This window comes from Canis lupus, chromosome 11 (genome assembly GCF_011100685.1).
Source record: "Canis lupus familiaris isolate Mischka breed German Shepherd chromosome 11, alternate assembly UU_Cfam_GSD_1.0, whole genome shotgun sequence".
Classification (NCBI taxonomy): Eukaryota; Metazoa; Chordata; class Mammalia; order Carnivora; family Canidae; genus Canis; species Canis lupus.
Window position 1 is genome coordinate 21,171,922 of NC_049232.1, and position 21,265 is coordinate 21,193,186.

Genomic DNA, 21,265 nt, shown 5'->3' on the forward strand with positions numbered 1-21,265 from the left:
GACATCATCTCTGTTTTCCACTCCCTGGCTGTACGTACACCCAGCACCTAAATGCTGGCCTGCCACACAGCAAGTATTCCATAAATCCTGGTTATGTGAATGAGAAGAGGAATGATGAAGATATGAAATTCCTAAGTTGGAAACTGGCCTCTGGACAGATAGAGATAAGCTTGTCATCTAACTAGAAAGTGGTAAAGCTTTACTTGAACTCTTAGCCTCTACTCAATCCTACTTCACTACAAGAAGAAAGGAAGGAGAGACTGAATGTTAAAAACTTTCTATCCCTGTTAGCTGACAGCAAAAGCTCCCATCTCGTTGGTCTATGTAAATGTATACATGCATATGACATACACTTACTGAGAGGAACATTCTCAGAACACATTAGAAAGTACCCACTGGCAAACAACATACACATTTTAACACACATGTAACATGTTTTGGGGACATACTCTCTGTTGCTGGATGGCTTGTGACCTGCTGAATTCTTGTCCTCTGTTTTGGGTTTCTTGCTGTCATTGGCTCGGTTATCATCTTCGTTCTGGAAAAAAAAAAAACAGAAAAAAAAAGAAACTACTAGGTTGATTTTTTATTCATCTAATTTCAGTTTCCAGCATGAGTCACCCTCAAATAATTTATCCCTGATAAGTTTCAGAAAGAAGATAAATGTGAAGTGAAATAATTCATTTAAACAATGTTTAGTAAACTGAGTTTCAAGACTAAGTCTCCTATTTTAGATAAACAGAGCCCAAACACTGAAACACATTTCCTATAATCTTTAAAATGACATCTTTTCATCCTAATGATTCTGGGGATGAGTGAAATTATACTTAAGATATAATTCACATACAATAAAATCCACTCTTTAAAAGTACACAATTCAATGACTTTTACTATATTCACAGAGGTGTACAACCATTACCACAAACAATTCTAGAGCATTTTCATCATCTGTAAGACACCTGGACCCTTCAGCAGGCATTTTCCCATTCCTTCCACCCCTAGACTCTGGTAGTCACTAATCTATGTATTTTGTCCTTTTTAAAATTAAAAATTTTTTTTTGTATTTTGTCTTTTTGGATCTGCATATGCTAGACATTTCACATATAAATGGAATCACATTTGTGGACTCTTGTCTCTGGTTCTCTTCAGTTAGTATATTTTTTAGGTTCATTGATACTGCAGCATGTATCAGGATTTCATTCCTGGTTATAGCTGAATCTATTCCATTGTATGCATATGCTACATTTTATTTATCTATTCATCAGTTAATGACCATATGGGTTGTCTCTACTTTTTGGATAATACAAATAATACTACTGTGAACATTCACCTATAAGTTTTTGTGTGGACATGTTTTCATTTCTCTTGGGTTTATACCTAAGTGGAATGGAGTGGAATTGCTGGGTCATACAGGTACACTTTTTGAAGAACTGTCAAAACTGTGTTCTAAAGCAGTTAGAATCTGATCTACATATCATTGTATATTCCCATCAGCACTGTAATTAAAAATCTAACTCCTCCATATCTTCACCAATACTTGTTATTGTCCATATTTTTTATTATAGCCAAGCTTGATGATTCTGAAAAATTCTTTTTGCTGAAACAAAAGCTGTGAGCCATCATTGCCAAAGCTACTTTCTTGATTGATCCTAATTTTTCCTATTGCTTTAAACTTCAGGGCCCAAGAATCTAAAACATTGTGCCATGACAAAAAATCTGTTCTCCTACACAAATCATTAAAAGTAGACACATAAAAACATGAGACAAAAGAATCTACATCATCCTTCATTACCCTTGGGTGAGACTCCTCTCAGTACCATCTGCTTTATCTTCAGGAACTACCCCTGACAATTTTACCAAAGAGTAAAAAGGACATTCTATGTTGTATTTCTGTATTATATAGAATCTTACAAAGAATATGTAATACTTTTCAAACACAAAAGGACCATTTCTTAATTCTTTAAGAAGTACCTTAGCTTTCTAAAGAGCAGAGTCCATCATATATAAGCTCTCACTTCATGTAATCCTATAAGTTAAATTACATAACCAAGTCCAGCAGTCTGAGGTTGTAGCTTAATAGGGGTAGCAGCCCTGAACTTACTGGTTGAAAAAGTTTCCCCATACTACATATATGGAAACTCATTCGCTACAGTGCCCAAAGTAGTAAGCTTCAGTTTTCTTGAAATTCAAATTTTTAAAAATCTTCCAATTTTTTAAGTAAAAAAAAAGGTTATTCTAGTTTGTCAAATATACATCATTGTCTGCACACACTGCACTGTGGTCTTAAGAAGAGGAGGAAAAATCTCCTCCTCACTTCCTTTTAAGAAAATATTTTATCCTTCCTATCCTCTACTATGAGATCTTCAAGGTCATTTGGGATTGAGGTTTTGCTCTGAGTCCACGTGCTCACTACCTTGGTATTACACAGTCATATTCACCAGGAGAAATCATACTATTCTTCAATACAAATCATTAAAATTTCCTCTAAAAAATTCTTACTAGAGCTGAAAGATCACGGTGTTTTCCCCAAAGAATCTCCATCTACACATGTGAGTTATTCAGATCTTTTCATCCTCTGTCCATTGTCCTCCCAACAGAGACATGTGTGAGTCTTCCCATCTCCTAAGTCTTTAAAAAGGCTGATCTTAAATATACACCAAGCTTCACCTCTCAACTCAAATCATTCCAGAAGAATTTAAGGACAAGTGCTGGCCGTGTGTGAGCAAACGTGTTTAGTTCTGAACTTGTAGACATCGGTTTTCAAAAAGGGAAAAAAGATATGTACAGAGGACTAGTGAAGTTCTTAAGGATGTGTCAAAATTGGTGTCAATTTTGAAGCTGCAATTAGTAATTTAAAAAGTGTGACTTGGCCTGGGGTATAAAAGAGAAGAGAGTATTAAAAACTGTGACAACCTGGAAAATATATAGCCCAGTGTTTTGGGTTTTTTTGTTTGTTTGTTTGCTTTGTTTTGTTTTGGGTTTTTTAAAGACTTTTTATTTGAGAGAGTGAGAGAGCAGGAGCAGAGGGGAGAGGGAGAAGCAGGCTCCCGCTGAGCAGGGAGCCCAACGCAGGGGCTCCTGACCAGGACCCTGAGATCATGACCTAAGCCAAAGACAGATACTTAACCGACTGAGATACCCAGATGCCCCTCAACTAAAGACATTTAAAATCAAAATGTTAAGAGTGTTGTGAAGGCCACTTTGCAATCCCTGCTTCACCCTCACCTCCACCCTGGCCAGCACACATACACTGAAGAGAAGCACTGGCTCATTTCTTATTGGATTAGACAGTAAAGGAGACAGGTAGAGGCTCAGGGCTCCGTAAGAGACTGTTCTGTCTGTAGCCTCCCCTGAGTCTTAGGCTCACCCTCTATTTTCTCTCATAGCTATGACTCAATCAGGTATTTTCTGGCTTACTGAGATTTCCATTGCATTTCAGATTCTGATGTTTAAAAACAACACAACAAAAACCCTTTACAAACCTTATGTTTCCTCTTGCCTTTGTTGGAAACTTTTTCTGAGGCTTGTTTCTGAGCCTCTCTTGTGTGCTTTTCTGGCACATTTTTCTTTTCCCCCTTGGGTGGCTCTGTTTCTTTGTAAGGCTTTCCTGGTATTCTGGTCAAAAGATTCAGGTCAATCTTCACAATAAGTGGATACCTGTCATCAGGCTCACTGAGGGGTGAAAGAAGTTCCTTCTCTTCCATAGGAGAGAACATTCGTTGCCGAAAAAAGCTATCTTCTTCCTCCACTGAGGAGGGTTTCACGGGAGTCCTGTTACTCTCAGGGTACTTAGGAGTTTGTGAGGAAGGAGGAAGGCTCTCGCTTTCATCCGAATCTGAGGATGAGGTATCTGTTTCTATGATTTCCCTTGATTTCTGGGAAGATTTACTCGTTGACTTGTATTTCTTCTTCTCTGCAGATGGTCGAGGGGAAGATTTGGACTCCTTTTTGATATTGGGTTTCCTTGAGCCTTTGGTGGCTGCTTTGTGTCTGCTGGAAGGCATGCTGGTAGCCATGTCTACGGGGGTTTCGCTTTCTATCTTCAGGCCTCCCCGGGGCTCTTCAGTGGCTGCCTTCTCAGCCTTTTTGGGTTGTTTTTTGCCTACAGTTCTCCTCTGTGTTGTGCTGTCACTCTGTGCAGGGGACTTCTGCCTCCCGCGCCCACTTTCTGATCCCTTTTGTACAGTTTTGGAGTCTCGTCCAGGAGTAGCAGAACTTGTTTCTTTAGGTCCGCCTGGATCAGTATAGCTATTCCCAGTGCCCTGTTCTCGGCCTTCCTTTTTATAGCCTTGAGATGACGGGATGTTACTGTCCACAGAAGAAGCTGGTGACACTTTATGTGGGTTCACTTTATTTAACCAATTATCAAGTTGCCATTTGTTTGTTGGTGGTGGTTCAGGCTGAAAAAGAGAGAAATAAGTATGTTTTTTTTCAATACTGAAGCTTTCTCCCTCCTTAACAATCTCAAGGAAGAGAAAAAAAGCACAATGTCTAAGGCCATAAAGGCATTTGTTGTTCCCACTTCTGACTGAACTAAAGCAAAGGGCTGAATATTGACCATCAGAGCTCTCATCACTTGAATAAGAAGTTAAGCTTGATGTTACATATGGCCTTCAAACATTAAAGATTCCTGTCAGGAACCCAGCTTGAAAGGTAAATGGGGGTAAATGACAATGGGGGTATACTTAATTCCAGAAAGTAAACAAATGATTTAGGTACTGATAAGAGATTTTTAACCCTATTTTATCAACCTACAGTAAAACTGTATAATTTAATACTCCTTTTTACCAAAGTAACTACATAATATAAATTACCATGCTGAGACAGAAAAAGAAGCACAGACTAAAGAAATCCAGTATTTTAGGGACCTGAAATATGACCTCAACTAATTCCTAATGTAGACTGAACATGTGCTCAAATAACAAGGAAACTGAAGTACCTAAGTTTTCTCCAAGACACACAGTTCAATTTCTTAACCTTGTTTCCTAATCAGGTCTTAACTGGCCATCAGCAGGGGCTGTGAGAGGCCTATGGAAGGTACCCCTGCCTCCCTCTCACCTCAGGAGATGCACTCTGGGATGGTTCATTTGCCTCACTGTCACTGGAGCTACTTTCACTCTCTGAGTCAGATCCAGAGCTGCTTTCAGATCCACTGTGGCTGCTAGAATCATCCCTGGAGTTATCAGCTCCTTCACTATTATGGTGTGAAGGTTCAGAGTTACTAAAAAGACATAAAACATATAAATGACCAAAGTTGTTTTACAGCGATAGCAGGAAAACATCCAAATCTGACAATCCACTTAAAATATTTATGGTTTGTTACGCTATTACAGCTCTATGAATCCAGAACTTCCATTTATAAGTAAAATGCTTCCTTAAAAAGTTTCTAATATGCTGCTCAGCCATTAGCACTTATCTTTTAAAAACAGTTCTCCTGAGGTATAATATACATACCACAGAATTCACCCATGTTAAGTGTACAATTCAATGATTTTTAATTAATTTACAAGATTTTACAATCGCCATTCCAACCATATTTACTTTATAAGGTTATTATATTACTACAATGCTCCAAAGAAAACTAAAAATAAAAGGATGCATACCTTCCTGGTGTACTCCTTGGCATTGTCTTATCACAATCCTAAAAATAAAACACGAGAGGAAATCTGTGAACGAATAAGTAGCACTCTATCTGCTTAATGTGAACAATATCTGAACCCCTAAAAGGAACACTAGCAGCTCTAATGTATACATCAATCAAGTGTTAGTTTACCTAACACTTAGGACACACCGTTTTTACATAAAGAATAACTAACTTCCAGGCTAAGATGAAAAGCTTTGTTAATAGTTCTTCTTGGCAACAATCTTATACTTCAGGAGTAACTCTGATCCATAAGTAGTAAGGAAAAGCCAGTTTAAAAAAAAAAAAAAAGCAGGTTTAAAGACAGACCAGAACATGACAACATTTCACTGTCAGAAGTTAAGGAACTTAATTTAAGTAATTCATTTTAAATAAATGAATCATAAATGTATCATTCAATTATAATTCTTAAAAAATACAATGCAAATCAATACTGTATGATACTGGCAAACTCATAAAGCAGTAGACACACCTGCTCCCCATCGCTGTCTTCACTGCTGCTTAGTTTTAAGTCATCTTTTAACATACTAGAGGGAAAAGGCAGAAAGAATTAGTATTTTTGTAACAGTTTATCATGGCACACCACAGTATTAAATATTTACTAATCATTCTAGAAATAATCATGGTGGCAGCCAAAGATTTAATTAAAAAACAAGGAAAAGAACCAGTACGTCTTACTCTGTCTGGTGTGCTTCACATCCAGAGTAAAAACTGAGAAAGGAGGAAGTGAACATTTCATAAGCTCTCACTTTTCCGTAAGTTAAACATGTAACCATCTTTTCTAATTTAAATAAGTCACCTTCTACAAACTCTTATACTCAGTTATCTCTATTTTTCTCTAATTGTATCCATACCCATTCATTCATAGTAAAACAAATTACCATACTCATACCCAACAGTCCCCTAGAGAGATAAAACTCCTAAAAAGAAGGAAGATAAAATGAAAGTTTCAGCAATTCTCTTTCACTGTTCCTCATGCTCCACAAAGAGATTCATACAACTAAGTGGTTGTGAAAACCAGAACACAAAGTCAAAGCACTGGTTCCTAAATGCCTTGCTTTGAAAGATGACTGCCCTCTGGAGAAGTAATAATTTGGAGTAAGAACCTTATATAAAATAGAAATGAGGGTATCCCTGAGTGGCTTAAGTAGGTTTAGTGCCTGCCTTAGGCCCAGGGCGTTGATCCTGGAGTCCCGGGATCAGGTCCCACATCAGGCTCTCTACATGGAGCCTGCTTTTCCCTCTGCCTGTGTCTCTGCCTCTCTCTCTCTCATAAATAAATAAAATCTTTAAAAAGAAAAATAAGCTCCAGCCTCATCTTCCGTGATCAAAGTTCAAATCAATTAAAAAAAACACAAATAAATACCATAAACTGATAGTTTCTGAAGTTCATTTTTCAAAGTAAAATTAGATTTAAATTTTCCTTAAGGCCATAAAATCAACATTAAAATAGAGAACCTGAGTAATGACCCACAAAACACTCCTTGCCTTTTTACAGAAGAGCAAAAATTAATAGAAAAACCACTAGAAAAATGTTTAATTTCTCATTACTAGTAGTTCCATTACCTTTCTTCTTAAAATTTCATGACAGTCTCCAATCAGTGGAAAGGAAATCTTCTTTCACTCCAATAACTACTAATAGTTTCCCCTCAAAGCTTAACCTCAATTTCTAAATCTGACCCCAAAGTCAGATTATCCCCTAAAAAATCACCTTGAAACAAAGTAACCAGATGATTACAGAATTATGAAAAGTGTTTTAAGGCTGGCCCAATTAAGTGGGACAGAAAAAAAAGAGTTTTCTTTTGGACAGGGCTTAGTGCATCTCTATGACTGATATCCTGTAAGGAAATGTACTTACTCTGAATTCTCTCAGCCCTTGTGATTTAATAATGGCAGCTCAATGAACCTGTTCACACATGTGGATATGTCAAAGTTTTTACCAGACTGTTCAAGGTCCTGCATGCTTTTGTTTCCTCAGCAAACCAAAGTGATTCGCACATATATGGTAGGCTTTTACCAGTTCTTTGCATATGGATAAATATGATAAATATGAATATAATTTTAATTCTTCAGCAGTGAGAGGGACTTCTTGCATTCACATAAGGTCATTCTCACGCAGTTCTCCCTCTGTTCAGAAGAGGTTATCAGTACAGATTGTGGGTTAGAGCTGAGAAGCTAGCACTGTGACCACAATTTCTTCAGAATTTTTATTTTAATCAAGCGAGTCAACATGTGGTCTCAGGAACTGAGGAGCTCATCCCATAAGCTGGAATTTATTATTGTCCAATATATTAGCCTAATTACATTTTGATATATATTCCCACCCTGTTCCACTTACAGAAGGAGGAAAACTTAAAGAGGGTACAATTATGCTATGCTGACTTAAAATACTATATACAGCAGTTAAATGGAGGGCGTACTAAGAAGAATCCTGTATTTTTGGGTCTTTATTAAAAACAAACTACCAACCTACCTGCAAACACAAATACATCTCTAAGAGATGAGAAAAAACTATAATCTCAGAGGAAGTATAGGCAAACTATGGCCTCCAAGTCAAATATAGACTACTATCTGTTCATAAAGAAGTTTTATGGGAACATAACCACACCCACGGCCTATATTTGCTTTCATACTACCATGGCAGAGCTGACTAGCTGGGAAAAAAACCATCTAAGCCCCTAAAGCCTAAAATAGTTCATTATCTGGCCCTTTACATAAAAGTTTGCCTGCCCCTTCCTTAAAAGATTAAGTACACATATTTAAGTGTGGTGCTAATATGTACACATTACAGATAGACTTTTAGCAAAACAAACTTATTAAGCAATAAACTTACGATTTAGACTGGTGTCCATTTGAAGTTTTAGAAGGATTGTATCTTTCTAGAACAAAAAGAATGCAAAAATTAACAACTACAATATGGCTATATAGATTATAAAATATGTAGCAATATACCCTGGAAGAAATGTAAATCAAAACAATGAGTCAGAATTCTTCCCTCCACCAAATTGGCAACACTACAAAGTCCAATAAATATGAGATATGGGTAGAAACAGGCATGCTCAGAAGCTGTTTGTAGGACTATACATTCATACGATCTTTTTGGCAGGCAATCTGGTAATATTATCCTACTGATACTGGAAATGCACGTATACACTGATGTAAGCAATTATGATGAAAAAAAAATGTTTACCTTACAGGAGTTTCTGGAAAAATACATAAACACACACACACACAGAGACGTTTATCACAGTATGGTTTGTAACAGCAAAAACTGGAAACAAATGTCTATCAGGAGGTACTAAAATTATGGTACATTCATATAATATAACACAACTTTCATGTTAAAAAGAATGAACCAGAATTTTTATACTGATACAGACACAGCTCTAAAATAAATTAAGTGAAGGATGCCTGGGTGGCTTAGTGGTTGAGCACCTGCCTTCAGCTCAGGGTGTAACCCTGGGGTCCTGGGATCGAGTCCCACATGAGGTTCCTTGCAAGCCTGCTTCTCCCTCTGGTTGTACCTCTGCTTCTCTCTCTCTCTGTGTCTCCCATGAATAAATAAATAAAATCTTAAAAAATAAAATAAAGTGGAAAACACAGCAATAAACAGTAAGGGCAGTTTATGATCCCATTTACTATTAGTTATGGGGAGAGGAGGACAGAACTAAAAATGAGACATTCTTAAAACATTTTAAGAGAGAAAATGTATACTTTCTAGCTTATAGCTATTTTCTACATACCAATAATGGCAGGTCACTTTTTCCTACAACTATAGCTTTAAGGCAGAACCAGTGTAAATCTACCTTATTAAAGAAGTTACTACTCTTGGCAAAAAGACCATTTATTTTGTTACAGAGCTATATGGGGGAAGCCTAGACACCTGCAAGGTTCCTGACCTTACCCCCTAGTCTCTGGTCTCTGTTGAGACCACACTTAAATTCTCTAAGGCTATAGTTTCCTTAAGTTCTTCTCAGAAACCAAAAGACAGAAGATGGACAGTGGACTTTCTTCCCAGATCGAAAGGCCTGGGAAAAAGGAATAAATACAGACATAGGAAGAGAAGAGCTACGGAAAGCTACAACCCCTTCTTGCTTATTAGTTTAACTCTCAAAGAACCAACTCTTCACAAAGGAGACAGGAAGACAGAAGAATGGCTCTTGGGTTTAAGAGGGGCCCATCAAACTGAATTTATGAATTCTGAACTATTACTTCAAATATTTAATAAAAATAGTTAATTTTGATTGCTAATGATCTGTAACTCTTCATTTTTTAAGTATATCAAGATTTGGTTTAACTCATTACTAATCAACAGATACTAAAAACTGGGATAAGGTAAGTGAAGGAATTATGAAAGCAATATATCATGTGAGCCTGAGAAATAAATGCTCAATAAAAAGCTTAACTTGAAAACCAAGAGGAAAAGTAATACTCACTTTGTTCTCCAGGGCCAAAACTGGACTGCTGAGATTCCTAAGAAAAAGGGACATAAAATTATACAGTGGCATTAAGAGAAACGTTCATTAGTGACATATGCTTTAAATTAAACTATTCAATTCCAGCTAATTCAATGAAAGATCCTGTTGAGTTCCTAAGAACACATAAAAGAAAAAACAATGGAAGAATTTCACAATCACATTTGCTCAGCCTCAGTAATCATGTGGTCAACAATAAACTTTCCCAAAGCTCATTACAAAAAGCATCAAGCGGGTAGCCCCGGTGGCTCAGCAGTTTAGTGCTGCCTTCAGCCCAGGGCAGGATCCCAGAGACCCGGGATCGAGTCCCACGTCAGGCTTCCTGCATGGAGCCTGCTTCTCCCACTGCCTGTGTCTCTGCCTCTCTATCTCTTTCTCTGTCTCTCATGAATAAATAAAATCTTAAAAAAAAAAAAAAAAAAGCATCAAGCTACCTAATAGTTCCTCTTTATTATTCATTTCTTTCAGCAGCACCCATGGTACTCTTATCCTAATTTAGAGCCCTGGGAAAGCAAATGATTTCAATTTAAGATTCTTGGTCTTAAGAAAATGTTGGTCTTAAGAAAACTCTTTAAAAAAAAAAAAAAAAAGGGGATCCCTGGGTGGCGCAGCGGTTTGGCGCCTGCCTTTGGCCCAGGGCGCGATCCTGGAGACCCAGGATCGAATCCCACATCGGGCTCCCGGTGCATGGAGCCTGCTTCTCCCTCTGCCTGTGTCTCTGCCTCTCTCTCTCTCTCTCTCTCTCTCTGTGTGTGTGACTATCATAAATAAATAAAAAAATTAAAAAAAATAAAAATAAAATAAAAAATAAAGAAAAAAAAGAAAACTCTTGGTCTTAAGAAAACTAAAAATAAATAAATAAAAATGAATGGATGAATGAATAGTGCCTGGGTGGCTCAGTTGATTAAGTGTCTGACTCTTGATTTTGGCTCAGGTCATGATCTCAGGGTCATCAGATAGAGCTCTGTGTTAGGCTCTGCTCTGGGCATGGAGCTTGTTTAAGATTCTCTCTCTTCTGGGCAGCCCCGGTGGCGCAGCGGTTTAGCACTGCCTGCAGCCCGGGGTGTGATCCTGGGGACCTGGGGTCGAGTCCCACGTCAGGCTTCCTGCATGGAGCCTGCTTCTCCCTCTGCCTGTGTCTCTGCCTCTCTCTTTGCTCTCTCTGAATGAATAAATAAATAAATCTTAAAAAAAAAAAAAAAAAAAGATTCTCTCTCTTCCTCTCTTCCTCTCCTCTGCCTGCCTATCCCCACTCAGCTTGCCGGCATGCTCTCTCTAAAATGAACGAATGAATGAATCAATCAATCAATCAATCAAAATAAAAACCTACACTAGAAAATAGCTGTGCAGCCTATATAGACTCAAAGATACCACTTTCATGAACTAAAAACCTCACATGGTATTCACATGTCATTTTACTACCTTCCTTTTTCCACTCCCAATATCTTATAATTAGCAAATTGAGGAAAAGATTGTCATGTACTTCTTTGTATGCCATGCACTGGTACAGTGTCTAGCACTCAGGAAGCACTAGTAAAAAAGCAAGCCCAAATGTCACTGTCAGTGAAACAAACATGGCTTTCCAAAGTCAACTTTCATGATCACAACACCTGTTTCATACATGTGCAAATTGTGCATTTTTCTAGGTTAAGTCTGTAGTACACAATGTAGTATTAAAATTACACAAACATCCCTAAAAACCCACTTAAAAATAAGCACAATCTTACTTTAATGATAGAATTATCTGTGAAAGAGAAATCCACATACTATGAATTTTTAAATATACAGTTTTGCTGATAACAAAAAAAAAAAAAAAAACACTGTAAACCTACATCTGTGGTCAATTGATTTTCATCAAGTATGAGAAGAGCATCCAACAAATGGTGCTGGGACAACTGAATAGCCATATGTAAAAGAATGAAGTTGGATGCTTACCTCAGACAGTACTAAAAAAATAACTCAAAATGGGTCAAAGACCTAAATGTAAGAGATAAAACTTCAAAAAACTCTTAGAAGAAAACTTAGAGTCAAACCTTAATGACTTGGCAAAGAACTTATACTTATGATACCAAAAGCATAAAACACAAAAGAAACAAACAGATAAAATGGACTTCAGCAAAATTAAGAACTTCTGTGCTTGAAAGGACACCACTGAGAAAGTGAAAAGACAACCCACAGAATGGGAGAAAATATCTGCAAATCATATATCTGATAAGAGACTACTTACTACAATATATAAAGAGCTCTTACGACTCAATGATAAAAAGACAACCCAGTAAAAAATAAGCAAAGGATTTGAATAGGCATTTCTACAAGGAAGATTTACAAATGGTCAATAAGCACATGAAAAGATGTTGTTTGATATCATTTGTCACAGGGAAAATGCAAATCAAACCCATAATGAGATATCATTTCACACCTACTAGGATGATTAGGATCAAAAACACAGATAACAGCAAGTATTGACAAGGATGAAGAGAAAATGAAAGCCTAGTGGGAATATAAAGTGGTGCAGCTAGCTTTGGAAAACATTCTGGAAGTCCCTCAAATAGTTAAACATATAGTTACTGTATGACCTCGTAATTCTACTCCTAGCTATATAGCCAAATGAAAAGAAAACATTATGTCCACACAAAAATTTGTACACAAATGTTTACAGCAGCATTATTCACAATAGCCCAAAGCTCAAAACAACTCAAATGTTCATCAGCTGATGAATGTATAAACAAAACGTGATATATAACCATACATGGAAAAGTATTTGGCCACAAAAAAAAAAAAAAAAAGAAATGAAGTGCTAATGCATGCTACAATGTGGGATAACCTTGAAAACATTAGGCTAAGTGAAAGAATCCAGGTGCAAAAGGCCATTTATGGTTAAGATTCCATTTTTGCAAAAGGTCCAGAAAAAGGAAATCTACAGAAACAAAGAACAGTGGTTTCATAGGGCTGGGAGGGAGACAGAGGGACAGTGGGTAATAGAAGAAGAGGGAGTTTCTCTTTGAGGTGATGAAAATACGCTAAAATTCACTGTTGTGATAGTTCACATACCTATAAATATACTCAAAACCATGTAATTGTACACTTTAAATGGGTGGGAGGCAAGTATGTGGATTGTATTTCAATCAAACTATTTAAAAAACTGCAAATAGAGCAGTGGCCAAGCTCATGCCTGTGAAATGTGTTAAAGATGCAAATAATCTTCTACTTCCTTGAATTGCTAATTATTTTATATTCATTTAGTGGTAAATGGCCTAAAAGTTAATAGCCCAAACTTTCAATTAATCTCAGACCCCTTTTCCTCACACTTCTGACAAAAGTCAGTTTGCTGGTCTCCAAATGCTAGTGGATCTGTCTCCAAAACATCTACTAATGCAACACCATCTCCTTTCCACCTACACTGCAAAGACTTTTCTGGTCCTCACATTAAAAAAAAAAAAAAAAAAAGATTTTATTTATTTAATTGAGAGAAAGAGAGCACAAGCAGGGCAGAGGGAGAGGGAGAAGCAGATTCCCCAATGAGCAGGAAGCCAGCGATGGGGCTGGATCCCAGGATCCTGGGACCATGGCCCAAGCCAAAGCCACCCAGGCACCCCATCCTCATTTTTTTAAATCTACATAGGCCATCTAGTGGGTGTGTCTTTCTGGCTCTAATCTTTCTCCTTCACTCAACCATAGCCTCTAATTAATCTTTCTAAAGCCCAAATCCTAGTATGAGTTACCACTACTCTTTTTTCATAAAGCCTTCAATGGCTCTTTTTGTTTTTCCTAGGGATGAAACTCAAACTCTTTACATGTTATCCATTCATATATCTAAGAACTGGAAAAAAAGAATAATAAGCAAAAACAGACAAGGGCCTTGTAACTCATGGAACTTAACACTCATCTGAATAATGTCAATGACTATCTCTGCAACTATTCATGCACATAAAGGTAAAATGGTAATTGTGGTAAGTACACAATGAAAGGCAATACATACAGTATATTATATAAGAGCTTATAATTGTGTGTACGTGAGCATGTGAGTGAATGTGTGAGTTTAGAGCAAGAGAGGGAGAGACAGACAGATCTAGCCAGGAAGATGAACAAAGGCTTCCCTGAGCAAGTACCATTCATGTTAAGACCTGAAGTGTAGGTAGGAAGTAAACTGGGAAAGTGTTCAGGGTACAGAGAACAGCACGTGTAAAGCCAGAAAAGATAGGAGCACAACTAGTATATAAAGGACCGAAAGGCAGTCCATGAGAGGAAAAGGTACAGGAGGAAGGGTAGTGAGAAATGAGACTCAAGACTAAAAAGGCTAGATCCTATAGCATGCAGACTTTAGAGATTACATTAAAGAATCTTTATATATATATACACACAACCACATCTATTTAGTAAAACTGGGGACTTGTGGGAGGGACAGAGAGGAAGGGGGGTTAAGGGGAAGGTTTAACTCATTTTCACATAAGGTAACATGTCACAAAGCAACCAGTGCTTCTATGTTAGTGTAAAAAATCTGAACTTCTGGAACATTTGGGTAGCTCACTTGTTTGAGCATTTGACTCTTGATTTCAGCTCAGGTCATGATCTCAGAGTTCTGGGATGGAGCTCTGCTTGAGATTCTTTCCCTCTTCCTCTCTCTCCCCTCTGCCCCTCCCCCCCACTCCCTGACTCATGGGTGTGTGAGTGCGCATGGGCATGTCCCCTCTCTCAAATAAATAAATAAAATCTTTAAAAAAGATATGAACTTCTATATTAGTGTAAAAAAGATTCAAGAGTACTATTACTATGTAGATTCTCCATGGGGGGATCCCTGGGTGGCGCAGCGGTTTGGCGCCTGCCTTTGACCCAGGGCGCGATCCTGGAGACCCGGGATCGAATCCCACGTCGGGCTCCCGGTGCATGGAGCCTGCTTCTCCCTCTGCCTGTGCCTCTGCCCCTCTCTCTCTCTCTCTCTCTGTGACTATCATAAATAAATAAAAATTAAAAAAAAAAAAAAAAGATTCTCCATGGGAAAAAGAGGAGGGTGGAGGATAAATTATTTACATTATACTTGAGAGTTTATATTGTCTCTGTTATCTTTATCTTTCTTTGAGAGATGCACAAAGTAGTAGCTCTTCAAATGTTTTATAACTGGAAAAGAATCTAACAAAAATCACAAATTGAGATTATTAGAAGCACCTGCACTTTCATCGACCTCTATATAGCTAATTTTATACAATGAATGATTTATTCTAGTATTTGTTTCTTGAATCTTCAGCTACGTTTTCTAAAACTGCCTCAAAAGTGGTTCCAGACAAAGAAATGCATTTTAATATATTCTCTCTTTACTAGATTTTACTCATTTTTCACTAGAGCAGAAAGACCAAGTTTTTGGACAAAGATATAGAACACTGGGAGAAATCTCAAAATAGGTTTTTAATACAACTTACTAAACTTAAATGTTAAAGGACTGAATTGAATTATCACACAACTCAAAATACCAGTGACTATGAATCATGATGCCCTCATAATTTTGTTAGTATCTCGAGGTACATTATACACTAAAAGCAAGGCTAATGACATATATGCACATTCAAACTACTGTTGATAATCTGGATATTTTCTTTTTTTTTTTAGCTTAGGGCATCCTTGTTTCTACTTTGTACAGTGACAGATAAAGAGCTCATACCAGAAGAAGAAAAATCTCAGCTCTGTCATTTTCTTGATTGCTTAGAAATGCATTTTAGTGTTATTTTCCACTGGGTAGTTTCACTGCAGGTCTATCTTTTAAACCATTTGCACATTTAGTGAAGATTAGCTGAATTAAAACCAGTTAAAATAATCTGCAAATCATCTTAACCAAGCCCGTTTAAAACTGTGATATGCTGGAGCCAGTAAGAGCAAATCAATGAGAACAATCAACTATCAACTTTTCCATAATGAGAAGACCTAACCTTCTCTTGCAATACTTCAGAAATAAAATGTGACCAGCTGCCACTCAGATCAAGACAAGCAATACTACTTGGATTTTTTTTCTGAGACTGAAAAATAGAGAATTTGAGAACTGAAAAATAATAAAGTTTCATCCTGTTCCCCCACCACCACCCTCAATCTCTAATACACACAACACTGGAGTATATGCTTTCCACTTTGGAGATCACTGACTTACCATAGTAGTGAGAATAAAGATGGAGAAAAATGAATAGAATTAAAGCACATTCAAGGAGGTAAGATCATTAGGACTTGGTGACAGTTTATTGGGTATGAAAGAGAGGTAAGTACTAAAGATAATTCCAACAAGGTTTTCCTAGCTTCACTAAGACAGGGAACAGTAAAAGACAATTATGTTTGTCTTCTCATGCTTTTGGTTGGGAGCTAGCAGGGAGAATCACAAATTTTCCCTGGAAGATGTCTCAAAGGACTTGAAACTCAACATCTAAGAACTGTCAACTATGCAGCTGGATATATGTATCTGGAATTAAGATAAAAAATTTTATTAAGATAAAAATTTGTGGAACACATTAAGTAAAGAGGAATAGGATACAAAGGACAAAACAATCTAGGTCTAAGCATGGTATGTATAACTACGCATCCACATAAACAGTAATATGTAATTTTTTCATTCTTTTGTATTATTTTATTTCCACAACCAATGTTGGGCAGACTGAAGCAAAACACATTTCATTTGTATTCTATTATAGCATTGAGCACAATGCCTAGAAAAGTTACATTGGTAGAGGCAAAGATAGAGGAGAAAAAGGAAAAGTCAGAGAAGCAAAGTAACTCTGGATGAGCAACGTATAGTGGAAGACAAGGAAGAAATAGGTTAAAATAGTATTTAATGCTCATGAGAAGCCAAATGAAGATAAAAAATGAAAAACATTAATTGGATTTACAAAATGTGGTCATAATGAAAATCCTTATGGTGAGGTATCAGGGGTAAAAAGCAAGATCAACCAGACTAGATTGAGGAGTGTCTGAGGAAAGAATAACAAAGAGCAATGAGGAACTACTCTTTCAGGAAGTTTAACTCTAGGGAGGAGGACTGGCTAGAGAATCACATGGAATAGTGGGATCTATTTCTTTGTATGTATGTATGATGGTGTTTGTAAATTGGACAGATCAAGGATGTTTAAGTCAATGGCATGGATTCACCAAACCAGCTCTCCAAACATACTCCTAAACTCAATTTCTCACTCACCACAAGCCATATGTGAACTGATCTTTCAGATCTGCTAATGAGTGTGAAATCTTCCTATTGTGCTCCTTATTTTCCCATGTGCTTCTAGCATCTTATAGTTCTTCTAAGCCCAGTTGGTATCATCATCTTAGGATGCCATCTCCAAATTCCCTACGTATCAAAATTTATTCCCTTCTCCGTCCTCTCAGTGGACTTCGTTCATATGGTTGGCACACCCAGAGAATAAATACCTATTAAAGCTTTGTATAAAGCCATGAACTATATTCACACACAAAGGTATATTCACTGAAAGTCAGAGTGAGATGGGGTATAAAAAAGCAAAACCCAACTTGTAAAAGCAACCCAATCAAAGTAATGATCACTAAGTAGCTAACTGATGTGTTTCAGAAAAACCAAAAATCTAACCACATTACTTGAGTATTTATATCCAAATTCAGTAAACAAACATTTACTGAACAGCTATATGCGCCAGTAACTATTCTAGGCATTGGCACATACTATCCTAATTGTTTTTTAAAATACCAATCTTAGTTAGAATAGGGGTAACATCCAAATGACTTAATGCTATACCTCTGAAGCACCTAGAACACGGCCAGTTGTTGTTTCAAACATACACTGAATATGTGCAAGGGCAGTTAAAAGCTTTAGTAGGCTTCAAACTGTCACTGGAAAATCTACCAACCTATCTCCCAACTATACCCACCTAATCTGCTTTCCCTCTATGACAGAAAATGACTTAACTGTGCTCTATTCTAAAGTCAATATTCTCTACTTGAGCACTGAATCTCAACTTCTCTTTTGGAGATTTCCTAAAGTTACCCTCTGTTTTTCCCATGTATCATTTGTTTTTCTTTTTTACTAAAACATCATGATCAACATATATACATATTACAGATGTATGTATATATGGTAAAATATTCTTATCTTATGAAAATACTCACCTGACAACATCACTATACCCTTCTTGGCACCATCACATTTCTCTGTTCCCTTTTACAGACAATGCCTCAAAAGAAAATCTTCGTTTACATGTTCACCGTCTCCAGTATCTTTTGTGCCTCTGCAATCATTCTTTGGCCCTCAGCTTTCTAATTAAAAGTGTATCATCAATAAAGAATACATTGTTAAATATGATACCTGGAACATATTAAGAACTTATTAAGTAAATGTTTGACAAATAACTATCAAATTAATAGAGATGAAAGCCATAATGCCAGAGATCAAAAATATGCTAAATGGGATTAACAGCGGATTAGACACTGCAGAAGCAAAGATTACCAAAAGAGAAGATGTAACAGACTACCCTCAAATGAAACAAAAGATAAAAGACTGAAAAAATTGAACAGTTATGAACTTCAAGAGGCCTAATATACATGTAATTGGAGCCCCAAAAGTAAAGGAGAAAAGGGAAAGAGGGAATACAGAAAATTCTCTTGAGAAAATAATATGAAACATTTTTCCCAAATGTGATAATAACTATAAAACCAAAGTTCTAAGAAACTAAAAATAATTCCAAGCACAAAAAAGATGAAAAGAACCACACCAAGACACATAAAAACCAAACAGCTTAAAATCAGTTACAGAGACAAAAAGAATCTTAAAAGCAGCCAGAAGGAAAAAAGACACATTATATACAGAGAAGGAAAAAAAGGACAATAAATTATGTATCAGACACAACGCAAGCCAGAAGATAGTGGACAACATCTTTAACCTAGAACTCTATTTCTAGTAAAAAAAATATCTTAAGAAAAAAGGTCAAGTAAAAGTTTCAGACACACAAAAGCAGGAAGCATTCATCACAAGCAGACAAGTATTAAAAGATACGTTAAAAAGAAGTCCTCCAGGTAGAAGGAAAACACATCAATCAGAAATCTGGATGAACACAAAAAAATAAAGAGCCAAAGAAATGGTAATTATATTAAGAAAAACAAAATCTCTCTTCCCTTATTATTTAAATCTCTTCAAAATATAATAGACTGTTTAAATGAAAAACAGTACAAACACTGTGGGGTTTATAACTTAAATGTATGAAACAATAGAACAGATGCTGGGAAGAGAGAAACAGTGCAATGTTGAAAATTCTTATATAACAGAAAGGCATGGTATATTACTTGAAGAAGGACTTTGACAAAGACATATTCTATAAGACTTGGAGCAAACATAAAATAAAACAGTTAAATTTAATAAGCCAAAACTATAATGCAAATATAAAAAATACTCAATCCAAAAGAAAGCTAAAGAGGGGGAGGACAGATAGGACAAGTAGATATCAAAAGGTAAGATGGTAGATTTAAACCCAGGCACATCAATAACCACATTAAATGTAAATAGCCTACATATACGCCCCAAATAAATAAATGCCCCAATAAAAGAGCAGAGTATCAGGCTGGATTTTTTTTTTAAAAGGCAAATGCCACTTAAAAGAAATGTATTTTAAATGAACATAGATAAGTTAAAAATAAAGAATGGAAAAAGGTATTCAATATATACACTAATCAAAAGAAAGCTAGGCTGGTTATATTAATATCAGAAAAAGTAAATTTTATAGTAAAGATTATCATCAGGATTAAAAGGATCATTTTCAGAACAGTAAAGTTCTTGATTCATCTAGAACTAATAACAATCCCAAATGTTTATGCACCTTAAAAAAAGAACGCCTAGAACTATGAAGAAATGAATAACAAATTCAAAATCATAAATTCAAAATAATTGGCTATTAACTATAATTCTCAATTGATAGAACAAGTAGAATTAAAATGAGTAGGAACATAGAAGACTAATACTATAAACCAACTTGATCTAACCAACACTTACAAAATACTCCACTTACCAAACAGTAAAATACATATTCAAGTGTATACAAAACTTTTACCCCCCCCCCCAAAAAAAAACAATATTATGGATCATGAAATAAGCTGTAATAAATGTAAAAAGATTCAAGTAACCCAAAGAACATTCTCTGACCACAATGGAATTAAGCCACAAGTGACAAAATATACTCGGTAATAGAAAATAGGTGGAAAATCTCCTAATATCTGAAAACTTAATGATACTCCAAAACAATCCTCAGAATATAGAAGAAATCAGAAAGTACGTTGAACTGAATAAAAAAGAGAACACATTTCAGAATTTGTGGTATGCAAATAAAACATTTACTAAGAGGAAAATTCATTGCACTAATAGCTTGTATGAGAAAGTAAGAAAGATCTCAAATCAATGACCTTAGCTTCCTCTAGACTTTTTTTTTTAGGGCAGCCTGGGTGGCTCAGAGGTTTAGCACCACCTTCAGCCCAGGGCGTGATCCTGGAGACCTGGGATCCAGTGAGTCCTACGTCAGGCTCCCTACATGGAGCCTGCTCCTCCCTCTGCCTGTGTCTCTGCCTCTCTCTCTCTCTCTCTCTGTGTCTCTCAAGAATAAATAAATAAAATCTTAAAAAAAAAAAAAAAAAGACTTTTTTTTTTTAAAGAAGTGTAAATTAAACCACATGAAAGCAGAATAAGAAAATAATAAAGATGACAATGGAAATCAATGCAATAAAACTGAAAAACAATGATGGAACAAAAGCAGTTTTTTAGAAGAGCAAGAAAATTGGAAAACTTCAAGGGGTGCCTGGGTGGTTCAGATGGTTAAGTGTCCAATTCCTGATTTCGGCTCAGTCATGGGAAAGGGGATCAGGCTCTGTTTTCATTGTGGGGTAGTCTGCTTGAGATTCTCTCCCTCTCCCTCTGCCCCTTCCCTATCCCCCTCTTTAAAAATAAATAAATAAACTTAAAAAAAAAAAAAAGAAATACACGATCAACTGCAATTGCTAGGGCAATTCCATACAGAGACAAGCTTCCTTTTTTTAAGAGGTGGGGGTGAGGGTCAAAGGAAGAGGGAGATAAGTTCAAGCAGGGTCCACACCCAGCACAGAGCCCATAAGAGGGAGGGGAGGTGTTAAACTCAAGACCCTGAGATCATGACCTGAGCTGGAAATCAAGAGT

General features: G+C 36.6%; 1 protein-coding gene and 1 long non-coding RNA gene across 6 annotated transcripts in view; one reads left to right on the plus strand and one right to left on the minus strand.

The window, feature by feature from the left end:
- Positions 1 to 21,265, minus strand: part of AFF4 (AF4/FMR2 family member 4) — an 88,012-nt gene that overhangs the window by 18,259 nt on the left and 48,488 nt on the right. For all 3 annotated transcript variants that reach the window (XM_038552148.1, XM_038552147.1, XM_038552146.1), the window contains 7 exons: positions 10,078 to 10,114; positions 8,475 to 8,520; positions 6,114 to 6,168; positions 5,604 to 5,641; positions 5,059 to 5,221; positions 3,483 to 4,400; positions 450 to 538 (listed from right to left, as the gene is read on the minus strand). In XM_038552148.1, coding sequence (XP_038408076.1) covers positions 450 to 538; positions 3,483 to 4,400; positions 5,059 to 5,221; positions 5,604 to 5,641; positions 6,114 to 6,168; positions 8,475 to 8,520; positions 10,078 to 10,114 — 1,346 coding nt within the window. The remainder of the gene's footprint in view (positions 1 to 449; positions 539 to 3,482; positions 4,401 to 5,058; positions 5,222 to 5,603; positions 5,642 to 6,113; positions 6,169 to 8,474; positions 8,521 to 10,077; positions 10,115 to 21,265) is intronic.
- Positions 7,545 to 21,265, plus strand: part of LOC111098022 — a 54,127-nt gene continuing 40,406 nt past the window's right edge. The window contains exons 1-3 of one of the 3 annotated variants that reach the window (XR_005366670.1): positions 7,545 to 7,646; positions 13,889 to 14,066; positions 18,281 to 18,365. This is a non-coding gene — a long non-coding RNA (uncharacterized LOC111098022). Of the gene's footprint in view, positions 7,647 to 13,888; positions 14,067 to 15,717; positions 16,498 to 18,280; positions 18,366 to 21,265 lie in introns of those variants that run through there. The other 2 variants (XR_005366669.1, XR_005366668.1) reach the window with 2 other exon arrangements.